Source organism: Harpia harpyja, chromosome 7 (assembly GCF_026419915.1).
Source record: "Harpia harpyja isolate bHarHar1 chromosome 7, bHarHar1 primary haplotype, whole genome shotgun sequence".
In the NCBI taxonomy this organism is placed as follows: Eukaryota; Metazoa; Chordata; class Aves; order Accipitriformes; family Accipitridae; genus Harpia; species Harpia harpyja.
Window position 1 is genome coordinate 44519185 of NC_068946.1, and position 19245 is coordinate 44538429.

Consider the following 19245-nt stretch of genomic DNA (forward strand, 5'->3'; position numbering starts at 1 on the left):
CACTTTTGAATCTGAATGAATTTCGGGTCCTGCCCATTTTGTGCCAAAATCCTTCTAGCCTTCATAGGGTATGCAATCAAGTGCTACCTGTCAGATTGTAAGATACGAGTTGATGCAAGAAAGTACAAGATTGTACACATGATGTTAGGAGTTGCTGGGAGAGAGGTGTAAGAAACAAGGGGATGCTGAAGTTCATCGAATCTCTCTAAAGGAAGTCACATGGTGAGCAAATCTGTCAAAAACCTGATGACTGGAGAGAGCAAAAGGCACCTCCCAATGTGCTAGGAACTGGGGGCTGCACCATGGTGGGGATACTCTCCTGGACTGCTCAGCTCAACCATTACACGATAGGTGTGTTTAAGCTGAATTAGACTCTCCAGATGCCCCAAGGTTATAACAAACCTGTCAAAGCCTTCAGTTTATCTTAATAAGCCAGGCTTAAATCAGCACAGTCTAGGTGCCAACTCATAAGCAGATCAGCCAGGGCTGCCTCAGGGATGGGATGAGCATTTGGCAGCAGTAACAGCTTCAGTCATATAATTTTTATCCATCACCACTAGTCTATCAGAGCTCCAGGCCACCAACTCCTCCTGAGATGAATTCCAGAGGGTTTTAGACCAGACATAGGCAGATAGACATGAATAGAGACGCGACCACCTTGAGAGCTTTTAGGTTTGAATGGAGGCACCTATCAATGGATACGCTATCGTGGTTGGGCAATTAGTAACTGGATGGGCTTCTGTATCACAATTTTGAATCTAAGCACTGTTAAGTCCATGCAAGTCCTGCTACAGGCATGAAAGTTCTGGGCCAGGAGACAAAATAACCTTTCACTTGCCTGAATATATGTGCACTTCATCTGATAATATTCAAATCTCTTTAGCTACATTATAATGAGGTTAAAGCAAGAAAAGATTTCCCCACCCCAAATACTACAAATGTCAGTAATGCGAACATTAAAAATGTCACCACACGGAGAAAAGAGTGAAATTAGCATATTTAGAGAAGTATTATACCCATGAGTGAAATAATGCAATCAGCTAGCTGCAAGATAAAGCTAATTTGGTTTCCAACAGTTTATCAACAATGCACTGCTCCTTTACATTAACAAATTTAAATGGTACCATATCCTGCAAACAAGAATAATTCACACAGAATATTACACTGTGTTAATTAAATAGCTGGAATAGAAAAGGTCAGGCCATGACTGAAAGATGCGCATATGGGTTGTGAAGCTATGAAAAGATGGAGCGATTTCAAATCAAGCAATTAAAATAAATTATTTAAATCATGATTAAGTCAACAGTAAATACACCTAGATTTTCTGAGCCTATTTTGACAGCTCCTTTCTCTTCTCGCTGTTCCTCAGAAATTTGTCTTTCTTACTGACCCATGCAAGAGTCAAAATATCTTTAAACCCATCATAAGATAAGGCAGCTTGGATAAGTTATCAAAGAGTTATCCTGATTATATTCAAGTTTTCATTTTACTATGCAGGTAGTCAGAGGCAAGAGGCAAGTTTTGCAGTTAAAGGACACTGCAAAGCCCCACTTGCCTGATTTCTGGATGGATTTCCTGCCACTAGAACAACTAAGAAACCCCCACACTTACTACAGTTAATTGAAAAATGTTCAAAGAGAGAAATATTTTTTAACTTTGTTTACTTCTGCAAATGACAGCACTTTGGCACAATGCCACCAAATCAATTAAATTATAGTAGTAACATAGCCATTTTAGATTGAAAGAACATTTTGGCATGGGCTAAACAATGCTGAGGTGGTAATGTATGAAAAAGACCTAGTAAAACAGGAAATTAATCTTACTTGGAGCCCCAAAGTGCTACTGGAATATGCGTCGGTCACAACCAAATCTGAATCCCGTCCAATACTTTTTACTGTATTTTCGTCACTACAGTTTTACACGGCAAGCTCAAATTTTAGTTTGTTACTATCTGTATGTCCCCCCGTTATTTAATTGTGCACGAATTTTATTTTTCCTGGGGAATTTCCTGAACTTTTCTAGACAAAATCTTATTTTTTTCTTGATCATAGTTCTGCTGATTTCAGCTGGTGTAAACTTCTTTTTTGCACCTTCAGTGCAACTTTGAATTTGAACCTCAGTCTAGCAAAGAGAGCTGTGTGGGCTAAACAAAACGCAATGTCTGTATGTTTTGGAAAGAATTTCATGGCAGTGTCTGCTTTTGGCTGCAAAACCGTGGGACAGGCACCACGTGTGAAATTCAGCTGTGTGCTGCCCAGCACATCAATAGTTATGGCACTGACACTGGATCTAAAACCAGCCCGCATGGATCCCACTGTTCAGCTCTCCCCAATTAAGCACACAGGCATTTATCAAGCCAACTTCCAGACTTTGTGACAGAATGCCTAAGCAAGCCAAACTCAAATACCTAGTTTTTTCGTGGAAGATGAAGCGTTGTGCAGCATACGAGCCATTAATTTTATGACAAGTGCAGATGGTAGATATACAGATAAATACTCATGCAACCTAATGGAATGAATATATACTTCAATCTATTTAAATGATAATAGTTTCTAATGAGCTTAGCGTAGCCCACATGATGGTACATTCATCCGAATTATTTTAAAATGGATTTCAGTGCAGGCTGTAACTGAATCCTCCCGGGTTTTTTCCCCCCCAATTCGGGCCATGGCTGATTTGTACCCCGCTCAACGCAAGACAATTTACTTCTCCCTTTAAAAGGACAGATACCTCGGAGAAGCTCCGCCGCAGTGTCTCCCCGCAGGCGGGTACCCCCACTTGCTGAAGGGCCAACCTAGCTCCTAGCTCAGCCCTACGCGACCGCAGCGCTAACGGGCCCACGCCCGATCGGGAGGGACGTTTCGGAGGAGGAGCTGAAGGAGCGGCATGGAGGCCCCGCTCACGCCCCCGCTTCGCCTCCCCACCCCCCAGGCCCGCGGCCTGGAGCCGAGCCGCGCTACCGGGCCCGGGCCGCGCTAGGCCGCAGCGCGGCGGGCCCGGGTCGGGGCGGCGCCCTCGGCGGCTGGGCGGGCGCGGAGGGACGAGGGGCACCTACCCGGCGCGGGAGGACGGCGGCTCTCCGCCCCGGCCATGCTCCTCCGGCGCTCCCTCCGGGGCGGCTCCGGCGGGCTCCCCTCGGCACCGCCCTCCCTAACGGAAGGGGGAGCCCGGCCCGGGAGCGAGCCCGGCCCGCGGCGCCCGGCCGCGCGGGGCGGAGCCGCGGCGGCAGCGTGACGGCCGGGGCTGGCAGCGGCCCCGAGGCGGGAGCTTCCCCCGGCCCCTCCGGTGGCACCCGAGTGGCCCCTCGCCCCCAGCGGCGAGCTCCCACGGGCCGCCCCGCGCCTGCCCCGGAACCCGAGCCCCGTCTACCCCGCGGGGGCGACGACCCGGCGGCTTCCCCGCCCCGCACGCCCCCCACAGGCCGCGGCCGTCCGCCGGCACGGCTCCCTCCCCGCGGGCGGCGGAGGGCCCGGCTCTCCTCCCCGGCGCCGCTTACCCTCCTCCCCTCGCCGGCGGAGGAAGGAGGCGGCCGCCGGCCCTCCCCGACCGCGCATGCGGCTGTGCCGGGCCGGGGCAGGGCCGCCGCGCTCGGGGGCTGAAGTGTGGGTGTCCCTTCCCCCGTCCCCGTCCCCCTCCTCGGCGGGCCCCCGCCAGCGCCCCCGCAGATGGGCTTAGGCTGGAGCAGCGCGGAGGAGCGGCAGCCCCTCCTGCCGCCGCCGCCACAGCAGCAGCAGCAACGGCGGCGGCCGCAGCCGCGGGGGCCGGTGGGGGGCCCGGCCGTGCCGGCGGCGGTGCCGGTACCGGTGCCGGTGCGGCGGCTGGCGCCGTTGGCGGGCCGCGTCTACGGGCGGCGGTGGCTGGTGCTGCTGCTCTTCTCGTTGCTGGGCTTCGCGCAGGGCCTGGTGTGGAACAGCTGGGGCCCCATCCAGAACTCGGCCCGCCTGGCCTTCGGCTTCAGCGGCTGGGACATCGCCCTGCTCGTCTTCTGGGGGCCCATCGGCTTCGCGCCCTGCTTCTTCTTCATGTGGCTCATGGACAAGAAGGGTGAGCGGGGCCGGGGGCGGCGGGGCCGGGGGGTCGGGACTCCCCGCCCCGCTCCTGCGGCTTCCCCCGGGCCAGGCGGGGACACCGGGGCCGTGGCCCGCCGACGCCGCGGTGAGGGGCGGCGTGGTGGTCCCGAGGCCGGGGGAGGGGGCGCCGCCAGCCCGGGGACACCCTTGCCCTCGGGGGCTGGTGGCCTCGGTCTTGAAAGGGGATGACGAGTACTTTGAAGGAATCATGAGTGCCATTTTCGGTACACAGCTCAAACAAAGGCGCATCAAAGGCCATTCACAAGGAAGGTGCTTACGCTGTTCCTAAAGCTAAGAGGAATTACGGCATCCTACGTCGCGGCTGAGGTGTGGGTCTGGAGGAGATGTGCTCCAGTCTGGTATTGCCGTGCGGATGTTTGACCTGGAGATGGTCTTGTTTTCTGGTAATCGGCTGTGAGACAAACACCCGTGTTGATGTTGGATCGAGTCAGTCTGTGCTCAGGGCGGCCACTGCATCTTGAAAGAAATACTTTGTTTTTAAAAGCAGACTGAACACGAAGTTGGTGGTTTGCTTTTCGTTGCGCTAGGGAGATGCAAAGACAGAGAACATAAAACAGAAGTTGTGCTTCAGGGTGTCAGAAGATGAGCACGAGGGAGAGTTTCCTAATTTGTGTTCAGGCCGTTGCGTCGTGGTAGCAAACTTCTGGAAATGGTATTTGTCTCTGGAGAACTTCTCCAGGGCCTGCGCAGTTTGTCTGTGGTCGCTCCGGGGACCGCTCCGGCGAGGTCAAGTACCTGTGTTTGCAGATTTGAGCTTTTGGGCCTAAATCCACAGAAACATTTAGTCTTTTAATTCCTGTTTACACAGGCCTCTAAACAGGAGATACGAGCCTACGTACCCTTGTGGCTTCCAATATTAAGTGCTACTCGTTCCATTTATTTAGGAATTAATAGCTCATTTGTGGGGAGGGAAGGGGGGAAGTGAAGGCAGCCAGGCAGGGAGAAGAGTTGTAGCTGAGAAGGCCTGTGTCTCAGAATTGGAAATGCCTTTCCGAAAACTGAAGAGGTGTTGGGGGAGTAAAACCTACTGGGCGGAAAAAGCGTTCCCCAAATGAGTCCATGGTGGCTGTACAGCCAGTTTCCTCTCAAGCAATTTAGACTTAAGTTGACAATGTCTGTTTAGACTGCTGTATAATAGTGGTGTTAATTATCTTAAAATTAAAGTAAGTTATTTTGTTTTGCACAGTGAAGACAATGATTCTGCTCATGGTATGAAGGAAATAAAGCTAAACTTGAACCTGTGCTTATAGAACCGAGTCTGTATTTTTATTTCTTCCATTTTCTATGAAGTTGATTCTGAGCAATGCAGAAAAAGACTGGAGAAGTTTTGAAGTAACTCATGGGAGAAGAAGCATTAGTGTTTTGTTGTTGCTTTAATGTGATTAGTAATATAGTGGCTGGATTTCTGGGTTTCACACATAGCTTTTTTTAATGAGAATATGTATACAAGTGTTTTCCACATTACCTTAACTGATTGCTTGGGTGTTTTTCTTTTTCGTTTTGTTTTTTTTTTTTTTTAATTTCCATGTTCAGTGGAGATATTGATACTACCCCTATGCTCTTGCTTTGTTGCTTTCCCTGTTGAGAGAATTTTGGTTGATAGCCTAAATAGAGCATCTCAACTCATTGGCTTTATGCATAAGGAGCACATAAGGGCTCTGGAGCATGTTCTTTGCATAGCAGCAGATTTTGTGTGGGCCCTGTTGTGTTTCATGCTGTTTTCTGAGTCTCCCACAGAAAATGTGGTGCTGTTCACTTTGGAAGTGACGGTGGAGTCCTGCCACTTGGTTTCTCACGGAGCAAAGAGGAGAGCTACTGCTGCCCAACTCTCCCATGGGGCATGTTTCCACTGGAGCCATGTTGCGGGGAGGTATCTGCTCTTTGGCATACGGATATTCCAGGAGGAGCATGACTCTACTGCTTTGAAGCTGTAAGGTTGGGTCTGACCTTGCAAGGGCAGTATTTTACTTGCTTAGGGGTACAAATGCTTGTTGTTACACCAAAGTTACTCTCTGTACCAAAAATACAGAGAAATGACACCATTTACTCGCTGGCTTCAATCATCTGTCATTGGAGTTAGCTAGTAAAGGAACTGTCAGGAAAAAAATGTATTTGTGAAGTGTCAACATGTAAAACCTGGCATGTATCAGAAGTATGACACTGTAGATGATGCATGTCAGAATTTGAGAGGCGATTCTGCTGTTAGATGGTCCTATACTTCACAGTCAGAAGTATATCTAACTGATATTGATAAGTAGCTGCCTGCTGTCAGTTAAGTCTGATTTTGTGTTATGATGCTTCAGACAAAGTCCAAAAGTATTTGTCGTCTTGGTTTTTAGTTGTTCGTTGTGGTGTATAGTTCGAAACATAGATCTGTTTCCATACTAAACTTCTGTTGTAATTCTTATGCGCTTGTTTCTTATTTCAGTACTGCTTATAAGGGTTTGGTCTTTTTTTTTTTTTTTTTTACTTTTTAACTAATTAGAAGTTGAAATGTTAAATATTCAGCAATAGGCATGTTGTTAATCCTACTTGGAAGAAGCATTTCTTGGGCTGCGTGATTCAGTTCCATCACAGCTTCTCAGAGAAGTGTGGGGTCTTCTGAGAAGAGAGGACAAGTGTTTATTTTTAGTAAAAGGTATGCTAAATAAGCTCCAAATGATCTGTTCTTTGGTTCTGTATAGAAGGGATCTAAATGGAGAAATTACAATTATGTTTTTTTCTAACCTCAAAGGGTTTCTTGGTCTTTGTGACCGTTTCCCTCCTGACCTGCCAAGTGTGTCTCCTGGATTTTTTGTGGAGGCCTGTTTGCAGTTGACACAGGCAATGCAGTTGGAGGATGGGAGGAATACCTGGGCTGGGAGAGGTGTATAGATGGTGTCACTTTTGGCTCCCTGGGGAATTTCTGCAGTATATACTACAGGCAAGTGCATGCCTCCGCCAAGGACTCTGGTGACCCAGAACGGGTGTTGGTGTCAGAAATAGCATGACAAACAGTCTTGGTTGGCTAAAGCCCATGTTCCTGTGGATCTATAGGGATTTCCTGGTTTTTATGAAATTGAGGGTGAATTTTCATCAGAAGGGTAGTGATGGTCTTCACAAGGCTGTAATTGCAAAAGAGTCTTACTTGAAGGTCTGAACAGACTCAGAACGAGTAGACATTTTTTTGAAGGGTGTTAACACTGTATTTTAAAGGGTCTTGAGGCGTTGGAGGAAGCCTGGATTTAGCTGGTGTTTCTATAAGGGATGTCAATTGAAAGCTAGGTTGTATTTTTTGCTGAGCTCTTGTCGTTCTCAAAAATACATTCGTTTTCAGATGCTTAGCGAGGCTCATGTATCACAGTTGGAAATTCTTCTTCGGGGAGCAAGCCCCGTTCCTGTTGCTGTCTCTCCCAGCTTCCTCTGGCTGAATGGAGACTTCTGTCAGCGTGCTTTACCTTGGGAGCCTGGGGGAGCTCTCCATGCTCCTTGGGTGGGTGCTGTAATAGGGACAGCAGTACCATCTGTAATGTGTCCTAGTCCTGTTCTGGGATGGGTGCATGTTGAAATTCAGGAATTACGTTTGTGTGCATCATTTTTGAATATGTGCCATTTTGAAGTAGGTTTGAAAACCCTTTTCTGTAAGTAGAGTTACAGGTGTTGTCTTGGTTGGTTGGTTTCTTAGGGAAAAAAGGTTAAAAGATGGGGTGTGCCATGGAGCTACATGTGTCTTATCTGGTGCATTTTCTTTAGCAATAGGATTAGAGAGTCCTTGTTTAAATGATAATTACCTTTTAGAGATTCAATAAGACTGAAATGAAATGGGAAATTACTTCAGTGTGCAGTTGGATGGACCCTTGTTGTTTACGTGATTAAAATTAGCTACAATTTGTCACATGATGCTTGAGTGTTTGTGGATGTTTTGTGCCTTGAGTGTTTCATTTTCTGGGAACTGTAAATATAAGCATACAGAACTGTTAGGATGTTTATATATCTAACTGCAAATTGAAGGCTTACATACTTCTATGGATCTGGTTCACTGGTTTATTTTATTAGTTAAGTTCATAGTTACAAGGTGAGACCTAGAAGCAATATATAATGTCAGTCTTCATTATGTTCCCATATAAGCAAGAAGAGGCAATGAAGAATGAAATACTTTATGATAACTTACATTAAACAAATTGAATAGAATGGTGATATTTTTCATTAATTTTTGGAATACAGTGAACACAGTTTTATACTGAGTTTGAAGAAATGTGATACATTACTTGTAACAGTGAAATGTAATCTATTTCTTGGTCCTTTCTTATAAAATGATATATGCTTACATGGGTTGCATAGTTCTTAGTTCTTAGTAACTTTATTTTGCTGAAATTAAATTTACACAGCATTGTTATCCTAGTGATTAAATTATGAAGTAGAGAGAAAACTTCAATAATCAGATTTTGGTTTTTAATAGAGATTGGCTTGTCTGTTAAAACCATGAATGTTTTTACTTGTACAAATAGTTATTCCTTTCCTGAATATCAAACTCTTGATTTCATTGCTGTCTCCTAAATCATGCTTCTCAGTTTCCTTCTCTGAGACATTTGATAGTTCTTATCTCTTCCACCTGGGAATTTTGAGGTTAAATCCTTTAATACGGTCTGACAAAATAGTCATGAATATTGAGTATGAGTACTAAATCAGGCCTTACTAATATAAAAATGTCTTAATAACTGTTTTCTATACAAAATAAACTACACATGATGGGTAAAGAGAATTCTGCATAGCAGCTTTCATGTTTGAAGTTCCCAGATTGTCACTTTGTGCTGAATGCATGGAAACACCGATTTTACTTTCAGGGGACCTTTGGACTCCTCTAACTCACATCTAGGGTCACTGGGACAGAAGGGAGAAGACTTCAAGTTAACTTGTTCTCCCCCTAGATTTTCATCTAGGAAGTGTTCATGAAATGCCTTTGGTTTTATTTTGAGAGATGTAAAGGTGGGTACAGAGAGCAAAGAGGAAGCAGGTGGTTGTTCAGAAGCCAGTGGAAACAGGAATGGTCAAGTGAAGCCAATAGATGGGGAAGACTTTCTTTCCCTTAAGTGTTTCCATTGTGGCTGTCATTTCAGGGTTCATGTCTGTCATTCAGGCTCTCAGACAACATGGTAGTAAATATAAATTGGAGCATGTTACTAATAACTTGGAAAAATTACGGCAGGTCTAGTTGCTGATAGGTATTGCTGCTGGTATAGATGGATAGTGTGAAGTACTTGCCATGGTGGCACTCACAAGAACATGCAGAGTTTTTAATGGAAATATTCATAGTTCTGTCGTGTCCCAAACGATCATAAACATATGGGGTTTTGGTTAACAGAAGGAGGACAAAAATAGGTGAATTATGAACCTTTAAAGTCTGAGTTTTCACCTTGTGGCAAAGAAACACATTTTTGGCTCCTTTTTGTCATGATCTCAGACATAGAACTGGAAAATAGAAATAGACTTTTCTTATCTCAGATGCATGACTGCAAGATAGGTGGCCAGTATTTCAAAATGACCAATTTGATAATTCATGGCTCAAGTTCAAGTGTGAACCTCAGCTACAGATGCCTAGGATAAGGCTTAGTGTGAGGCTGTAAAACTTTTAATATAATTTGGTGAGATCAAGCTAAACAGATTTACACACTTCAACAATAGAAGAGGTTTATACAGACATTATGATTTTGGTAGGTTAGTACAGCCTACAGGAAACAAATACCTATGGGAAAACTTACAGGTATGAAAATGTGGGTAGAATGGCAAGGAGCCAGTGAGAAAGGAAAGTGTGATGTTTCTGGTGCTTGACTGAAATATGCTGGGATTACAGAAAGTAATCTTATCATAAACAACTGATTCTACTCAGTAGCATATATTGAAATATATGCTCTCTACATTTATATCGCTCTCTACAACTACCTGAAAGGAGGTTGTAGTGAGGCAGGTACTGGTCTCTTCTATCAAGTAACTAGTGTTAGGATGAGAGGAAATGGCCTCAAGTTGCAGCAGGAGAGGTTTAGATTGGATATTAGGAAAAATTTCTTTACTGAAAGGGTTGTCAGGCGTTGGAACAGGCTGCCCAGGGAAGTGGTTGAGTCACCATCCCTGGAGGTATTCAAAAGCATGCAGACAAGGCACTTCAGGACATGGTTTAGTGGGCATGGTTGACGGTTGGACTCGATCTTGAAGGTCTTTTCCAACCTAAACGATTCTATGATTCTATGAAATACAGCTTTTGCTTCATATGAGTCCAGGCATTCTCCACGACAGGGGGGAAGAGAATGCCTGGACTCATATGAAGTGAAAGCTGTATGTATTTGGTGAAAAGGCAAGTGATCGATGCACTTCAACCAAATGCAAAAGAAATTTGAAGGAAAATATCTGTTTTGCCGCAGTCTGTTCTCTCTCATGCTGTGGACATCATCTACTGCATGCTATGAATGATGCATATTTCATTGTCTTATTAGTGATACTGATCCACACCTATCAAATTCCGTGAATGGGATTAATTTTCCTAAGCTGACAAATCTTGGAAGAAATGAGATGAAGTGTTGTTTTTCATGTGGAAAGATGAAAGAAGCAATTAGAGAGCTGAATATAGGTAAATCCCACTAGAGCAGATATTTGATCAGCTTGATTTTACAAAACTTATTTTGATGAGTTGCTGGTGTGTGTGTTTGTATAGACGTACTTTTCCTCTATACCATCAGAAGAAAAGAAAAAGGAAGACTGAACCAAACTTAGCTTTTGTTGCTTAATTTTATACACTGTGGCTGCGTGAAAGTCCACAGAGCATTTGTGCAAGTGCTTGCAGAAGTGAGGAGTCATTAGAGAATTGATTGGCCCACCCACACTGGAGTCAGGCATGCTGTAAAAGACCACTTGAGATACACAGAGTGATTAGCAACATAGAGTGGTTTAATTAGGATCTGATGAGTTGTATTAACTTGATGACACTATGATTCATCATAGCAATACTAGCTTGATTGTTAGCAGCACTTCCCATACCTCCTGATGGGCCAGGTTGAGTTGAAAGCATCAATCATGGCTGTAGACAGATGTCCTCTTCTGGAGCTAGGTCTTTCTGTTAGATGGTATCACCCCCGGCTCTTTGTACTGTGTTTCCACAGACATTTCTCTTTATACTGCTACCCTTTACACAACTGCCGTGCTCTTTGCACACTTCTTTGCAGCTGCGGCAGTGGTGCTAGGACAGCTGCTTGAAATACCACATACTGAAGAATATCAGGAAACTGCATGCTGGATTTAAAGTAACTTTTTCATGATGGAAAGTAAAATCCTAATGTGTTTGCATAGCTCATGTGAGAATAGTAATGGCCATGTAATCCAAGGATAACGTTATCTTGAGGCTTTGGTGCACTGAGCATACAGGCACAGTGAGCGTGGGGTATGTAACTTGCTATACCTTGATGTTGACAAATTGATGAATAGGGAAATCATTTACCAGTGTAAATATGATCCCTTACTTTTATTATGCAGCTGTTAACACAAGCAGAGTTAAAGCACTTAAGCATCCCAGAACTGGGTCAGGACACAGCTCCAGCTGGGAAAATATTTTGTCAACAGTAGCTTTTAGAAGTTGACTACAGAGCGTATAATACTACGGTAGCTATGCACTGATATCTCCCCTGTTGTATGCTCATGTATTTTTACTATCCCTCATAACCTTCTCTTGACCGAAATTCTTCCTAAACTGACTCCTTCCTGTTCTCTGTCTCCTGCCTCACCTGTGTGTCTCCTTGCTGTTGTGGTGTGCACATCTTGTCCTTCCATTTTCCTCTGCCATCCACTCCTTCCACTTGTTGAGAGGTAGAAGAGGTTGGATGTGAAAAGCTTCAGGGCTCAAAGGAGCGAGAGCAGATGTGAGAAAAGCCCTTGGATAGGTGGGAAGAGATAGAGAGAAGGGGAGAGTATGGGGACAAGGTAGTGGGTGAAGCATGGGAGGCATGGATGCAGAAATGGGGTCTGGAGCTGGAGGGCAGGGAGCGGTGGGGATGGGAAAGGTGGAGGAACGAGATGAGTAGGAGGTACAGGGAAAAAGATGCTGAGCGAGCAAGGGATGGTTGCAAACGTGACTTAGGTAGCCAGCAGCAGATGATGGGGGTGGCAGGTGCCTGCAGCCCTCCTGGGCTGCCTGCACAGCACCCTAGCCGCAGATCAGCAAACACAGCTTTAGTGAACTGACTTCAGAAGCGCTTTTAAAACCAGGAGCTGGGAAGTCTCTTTGAACGCCATTGACCTTTTTTGCCTTTTCTTATTTCCAACAAGGTCCCCATCTTTTGCCTCTGTACAACCCAACCTCTGAACTGCACCTGGCAGTGCCTTTTGCTGGCAAGAGGGTGTATCGGCCCCTCCTTCACCCTCCCCTTCCCCGAGGTGCCCTGGACCATGGCTGCCTGCTCCCTGCGGGGCTCCCCAGGCGCTGCCGATGCAGAGGAGGGCGGCTATTCCTTCTTGCCTGGGTTTGGTGGTGACAGATGTCTGGCCTCATGATGGAGGCACAAGCGGGATGCTGGGGTCGATGCGGCCTCTCTGGCTGGTGTCTCTCCCCTTCTGGAAAGCCTCGTGGAACGCGACAGAAAACGCTAAAATACCGTTACGTTGTCCACTGCCTTGCTGCATTTTAAAAACATTTAAATTTTGCCAATCTCCTTTCTTCTAGAAGTTTTTAACAGTGTGGCAGCCATGCTACATAAAGGCAGCCGATGCTAACTTCTCTAACATAAATGACAACAATAATTCCACTGTTAGCAAAGTCCCTTGGGCTTTCTCATAGATTTTTATTATGGAAGTAGTAAACGTGGGAAAGTTGTATTGCATTCGTTTTGCTAGCTGTATGTTTATACTGTATTTATAATTCGTAGCTATGAGTTTATAATTCCATTAAAGAGAAAAAAGAGTAGATCAGGTTCTGGCCTGCAAAAGCTGAATCTGCTTCCTTTACAGAAAACCGTTTCCTTTAAAAAATTAATATGATACTATTTATTTTTCCTATCAGAAGAAACTAAGTATGAACAAAGACCATTTTCATTTGGTAATGCTGAACTAACCCAGCTTTACCGATTTCTAAATTCCAGTAACAGCATTACCATTTCACAAACAAAAAAAAATTTATTCATTATTTTTGGCTGATGTTGTTTTTAGAAGTTAGTTTCATGTGACGTTTTAGGAGTGAAAGACTAGTCTGGAGCAAATGCAAAAATGAGGTTCATTACTTGTTAATAAAGTTCGGATATTTTCTGCATTGCCAATTTCTGCCTATGGTTTGGTTTTTTTTCTGTTAAGAAATGCCTTGCTTGTGGGAAAGGAGCTATGTAAAACAGGGATATTTGCTTGCCTTTTCAGAGCTGAAGAAGTAGATAGTGCATAGCACAGGTCCTGAAATAATGTTCTCTGTTGTGAAAATCTGTAGTCTGACATTGCCAAAAATATTTCTTTTATATAAAATATTTGTTTAAAAACACCCAAACCCTCCAAAACCAAGGTCTGTGCTGAGGTGAGCAGAAGTAAATTTAAGAAACATGATGTTTTGGTAATTCTCTGTTAGGATATTTTGCAAATTTTCTTGGAGCATGTTGTTTGAATTCTCCTAGTGGCAACCTAGTATAGCCTCAGCTGAGCAGACCTTGCTGGTACAAGTTTCTTTAAGAATTTTTTTAGTTATAATCCTGGGGCAAGAGAAGTAGTGGCTTGCTCTGCCTCTCTCTCAGTGGTGACATTCAGAGCTATTCCATCACTTCCTGCTGTAATTTTGTGTTTTAATGCTTCTCACGTGCATGTGCTATTGTGGCTCTGTAGCTGTGCTGCAACTATAATTGTGCTGCAAAAGCTTGTGATCGATGCTCCAACTTCCTCAAAAGCTACAAATTAAGCTTTCTCATGCAGATTTCTAGTAGAGAGGATTTTTAGATTTTTCCTCTTTTTAAAGCTGGAGATTCATATGACTCAGCCTGAGGGAGTGATATGTTTTGAAAGTGAGAGGTCTTCTGCTTTTTGCAAAGTCTGCTGATGTTTTTCTGGAATACAGGATGTTGAGTACAACTGCATTTAGAAACTCTTTTTGTTTTATTTGGTTATTTTTGTTGAGCGCCATCCCTTTTGAATATTTGAGGAAGGTGGAGTTGTTATATTTTTAATTAATCATGGGAACCTAAAGAATTGATCAGGAGCCTTAAAAAATGTAATGGGTTTAGGATCCATTACAGTGCTGCAAAGGGTGCCTTTTAGGATGATCTATGTACCCTAAATAGTGTCTGATGCATTTTACTGTTAAAAGTAACATTGAAACTGTTGACACACAGGGAAATTGAGAGCTCACTCCAGTGACCTTTCCTACAAGTCACAAGACCCGCATGGATATTACGTCGATGAGACTCTTAGGGCTCTTTTTTCCCCAACTTGCAGCAGGGGTAGTAAAAAGGAGAAACTTTGCACTTAGTGTCCTGCTTGGTGGATGCACTAGGCAGTATCTAGCATAGCTGCCAATCCTTGCTGCATGGTTGCTTCTTGATACTCTGTTGTGGCAAAGCAAAATGCCTCTGTATTTCTTGAAATGAAGAATTTCATGCACCATTGGGTGGTGTGGCCAAGTACACTAAGACAATGACAGAACATTTTCCCTGATAGATGTGCACAAGAGAGATTGTTTTTCCTGTTTGTCGCCACAGGTAAGGATCTGTAGTTAGTTGTGTGGTAATTAAGCCTGCTGGGCAATTGGGAGTCCTTCAAATGAGCGGGAAGAGAAAAGAAAAAGCTTCCTTCCCCTTGTTTGGTGCTGAAAGGGCTTGAGTTGCTGGCGTTCATCCAGGAACACAACAGTGAGAGCTAGAGCGAAGGCTTGTTGTCTTGTACTTTTGACTTGTTAATGAGCATCCATAATTTAGCTTCAAAATTAATGAAGATGTTTAGTCCTCGACTGCATTATTAGCTGTTTTTGTCAGTTGCTCTGCATCTCTCTCTGTATGTATACACTAGCACATGCGTACACACACACACATAGTTTTTTAGTTTATCAAATGGAAAAGACAGATTAAATGATTCACCTGAATCTTCATGTTTCAGTAAATATTGGAGTTGAGAGTAGAAAGCAGATACCTGAGGTGAAGGGAGAAAGAATAATTCCTAAAAGTGTTTATATATTAATTTCACACATTTAGTAAGCACTCACATAGTTAGTTTTTTTGTTGTATCCCAGCACTGCACTGACCCCAGGTGAAGAGAAGACCTGATTTAGTAGCCTTTCTAATACTAATGGTGAGACTGGCTCCTGTTGCCATGTGTTTATAGCCTGAATAAACAAGGTGGGGGGAGGGGGGAGAGAAAAGTGAAGCAGAAGATAAGTGGCCTGCCCAATTTCATAAGGCATGTCAAGAGATGCAGGTCCCGCTGCCCAGGCCAGTGCTCTCTTCTCTCAGAGGTGCTCTGCAAGTATTAAGAGAGGTTCATTGCACTTGGATTAGTTGCAGAGAAAATGGATGCTCTCTGCAGTAAAATGTATAGTATCAATAAACAGCTACAATAATTGGTTTCGTTTGAAGCCAAGAAATATGGTATTAAACCATGCCAGAGATATTTAGTAAAGAGTCTAAAACTGATTCTAAAATCAGCATTTGGATCTCCAGGCAAATACCATTCAACTCAGCGCTTTGTTTATCTGTTCAGGCAAAATGTCAGCCTCTCGATTGATAAATAGAATTTACAACACTTGTAGAAACTTGCAATGCAGATTTTTAATCTGCATCTTTTGCCATTTGTTTTTCCATTGTTGATGTTAAACTGTTAGGATGCTTCAAAATCCTTAGCTGACATATGGAAGGAAACTTCAATACTTATAAACTACCTTTTCATATATCCAAAAGCTCAGATTAAGCCTGGTCAGTTCTTAAAATCAGAACTACTTTATTTACAGTACCAAACTTCTAAACTGCTGCACAAACGCTTTGTATTTACAGGTATAGTCTGCCACCAACCATGGTTAAATCCATGGTAGTGGACCTAACTCTGTAAGACACCTTATAAGATCTTGGATCATTAAGTTTGTAACAACTAAGTGTAGAGGATTAGAGAGCTGGACAATTAAGCTATACTTTTCTTGACATCTTTTTAGAAATTGATTATGTGCTTGCTTAATATGCTGGGATAATGTTAAAAACAGGATGGGTCCACTGATCGCATTGGCTTGACCTCATTGATGCAAATGAGACAAAAGCACCCTGCAGCCTCTTGACATGGTTGTGATAGCTTGTTATTCCTTCTAACAGGTGCAGTCAAATTCTTATATCTAGACTAAACAGAAAAAGAAGGATTGTAATATGCTTTAGTGAAGGGGGGAGGGGGGAGAAAAAGGAAAAAAAAAAAACAAAAAAACCCCAAGAGGAGTATTTACAATACAAACCAGAAGCGAATGGTGCAGTAAGAGTGTGACTACTGAAGTGTCTTGGTTTCCTTACAATCGCACATAGAGAAAGATTCAGCAGCTCAGGAATTGGGGAGTAGTTGCGTGATTGTCATAATAATTCTCAACTGCATTATATTTAGCTTTACTTCTCATAATTATGTCCTAGCAGATTCTGTATCTATTTTAGTTGTTACACGTGTTCAGTCATTTCCCTCAAGATGAGCATCTCTCTGAAACACTTGGCTGGCTAAATTTTATGCTTTGGGTCTCTTAGTTATATTGGGATTTTTTACAAGATTCTTAACTAACCTCAAAATTCGGGAGTGATGCTCTTCTTACAAGGACTCACGTGATGACGTTTATGCAGAGAATGCATGTTTTTAATCTGAGAGTTACACTGAAAAAAGGTGGGGACGGGCATTGGCCCTCATTTTCAGTTTTGCACGCAGCCTTGCTGTGTCTGTCCAACAAGTGCTAGCAGCAGAAATAACTTTATCTTTGGATCAGATCTGGTCCCTGGCACCAGTCTTTCTTCCTGATTTGGCAGGGACTTCCCTGTGGGTTCCCCACGTTGTTGGTGATGACACTTCTGGGATATTGGCTCTTCTGAATTTCTGACCCTGATTAGAGAGTCTGTATCAAACCACAGGAACTATTTTACTTGAAGTTGCTGTGTTTGTACATACAAAGTTTGTTTCCTTTAATTTAAATTTTGCAGATAAATTAATTTCTAAGAAATTTCAAACTCCTCTTGATAGCCTGGGTGTTAACTGGGCAGCTATTGCTGACAGGTTCTGTTGCAACAGCTGTATAATATTATAAAGAGAAATTGCCCCTCTGAAGATCATTACCTCCTACATCTACATTTCAAGAGGTTTCTAGTACATATTTTGTCTGGCGATCTCAGTCTGCCTGCTGTTTATGTCAGATGGAAATTGAAGCACAGTGTCCAGTGGAATCTGCCCTTGCTGTGCAGTCCTCCACTGAAAAGTGGAACTGGGCTGTGTTGCAGGATTCATGTAGGAAGAGGTCCAATTTTTGCATTCTAGATGAGACTGGGGGTTGAAACGTAGCTTCGCATCTAATTTATTTCAAACAGGTTCTCTATGATAGAGCTTGGTTCTTACTATTTGATACCAGAAGGATGCTGTCACCTGTCTCGCAAAATGCGTAAATTGAGTTTGCTTCATTTTCAGTCAGAAAAAAAGTACTGAAGTCCTATATCTTTTCAGTTGAAATTTGGGTGCTATTTTGGCAGTACCACATAGAGCCAGCGGAATGGATGGAAACAATTTGCTTCAGTTTGTTTTAAAAACACAGCTTAAGAAAGATGGGGCAGTAACAGGAGCATCAGAATAATGCAGCCAGAGAGAAAGGGAGATCCAGATTGTGCTTAATAGCACCCCATGATATCTTGGCCATCAAACTAGGAGTAATTTTTGATTAACTACATGTGACCTGGTAGTTGTTCTCTCTTGCATGCAGTCTTTGTATTTGGTTCCCAGTTTTTCTTGCTTCCGAGTCTAGTTGATGCTATTCTTCAAAATGTATTTATTTTCCATTGAGTTTCCAAACACAATTCATACCCCTCTGCAATCAAGTGCTTTTGTGGAATCCGAGGCAGTTCTGATATACTGATTTTTCAGGTTTGTTCCGTGTGTTAGCAGAAAGATTGGGACCACATCTTGGCTATGAAGTCTTTTTACACCAGTGAAAAGGTTATTTTCTTTTGAGAATTGTATTGCTTGATGCAAGGATACTTCTTCTGAAGGAGGATTGCTGCTTATCCTTCTTAATGACAGTAGTCAATTTGGCAAAGTGCAGACACAACGGAAGTTTTATTCACTGTGTTTATTAGAAAGGTAGCAATTTTTTTTTTATATTTTAATCATGACAAAGATAACTGATCTTATGAGAGTAAATGGCACAGCTATTAGTATAATTTTGCTAGAATTATATTTAAAATACAAAGATTTCTGGAGCAGTAGGTAATGATGAAGGAGGAACTTCTGTGCAGAGCTTTCAGGGTTCCCTGACAAAGTCAACTGTTTAATCAAGCTTTTGGTTTATTATGGCTAAACATAAAGGCACGCATTAAGGAGGAAGAGAAACAGACCCATCCTATGAAATGGAGAATTAGTATCCAGAAAGAAATCAATTTAAAAAAGGATGCTTGAACAATAACAAGGGTATTTAGACAAGACACAAAAACAATTCCAGGACCAAAGAAAAGTTGTAGAAGATGGAGCTCAGTGCTTTGCTTACGGAAACCAAAGGTAAAGGTTCTTTTTTGTAGGTTAATTTCATAGAAGGAAAAATGCAAGAGTCTGTGCTTTGTTTTGTCAAGAAAGGCAAAACAAGAATTTGTCTGAAAACTGCATTTGCTTTGAATTGAAGGAAAAGCACAATTTAACAGTGAATTGTTGGAACATCTGTTGAAATTGGGGAGTTTTTCATTTCCTGGTGTGTGTGCGCCAGGATGGGATTTAATTTTTTTTTTTAGCTAGATATCGTTTAGTGAAAATAATAGTAGAGTAGTTAAGCAAATGCTCCTAGTTCCGTGTCAGAAGGGACCGATCTTGCTTCCAGCCTGGTCTTTAAAAACTGTGAAAATGTGCAGCAGGCTGATGTCACTCGTTTCTAATTAGAGCCTTGTTATATTCTATATTTGTGAGCACTGATTCTAGTATCGCAGCTGAGGGAAGGAAACCCCTCAAATGTTAACGCATCTGAGAG

General features: G+C 43.2%; 2 protein-coding genes across 4 annotated transcripts in view; one reads left to right on the forward strand and one right to left on the reverse strand.

Moving 5' to 3' along the window:
* The window catches only part of HSPBAP1 (HSPB1 associated protein 1), a 38638-nt gene extending 35069 nt beyond the window's left edge, over positions 1–3569 (reverse strand). For 2 of the 3 annotated variants that reach the window (XM_052793291.1, XM_052793289.1), the window contains exon 1: positions 3497–3569. In XM_052793291.1, coding sequence (XP_052649251.1) covers positions 3497–3554 — 58 coding nt within the window. In that variant the 5' untranslated portion in view covers positions 3555–3569. Of the gene's footprint in view, positions 1–3055; positions 3335–3496 lie in introns of those variants that run through there. The other variant, XM_052793290.1, reaches the window with a different exon arrangement.
* The window catches only part of SLC49A4 (solute carrier family 49 member 4), a 71979-nt gene continuing 56067 nt past the window's right edge, over positions 3334–19245 (forward strand). Inside the window, exon 1 of the mRNA XM_052793292.1 lies at positions 3334–4044. Within this exon, the coding sequence (XP_052649252.1) occupies positions 3666–4044 (379 nt within the window). The 5' untranslated portion in view covers positions 3334–3665. The remainder of the gene's footprint in view (positions 4045–19245) is intronic.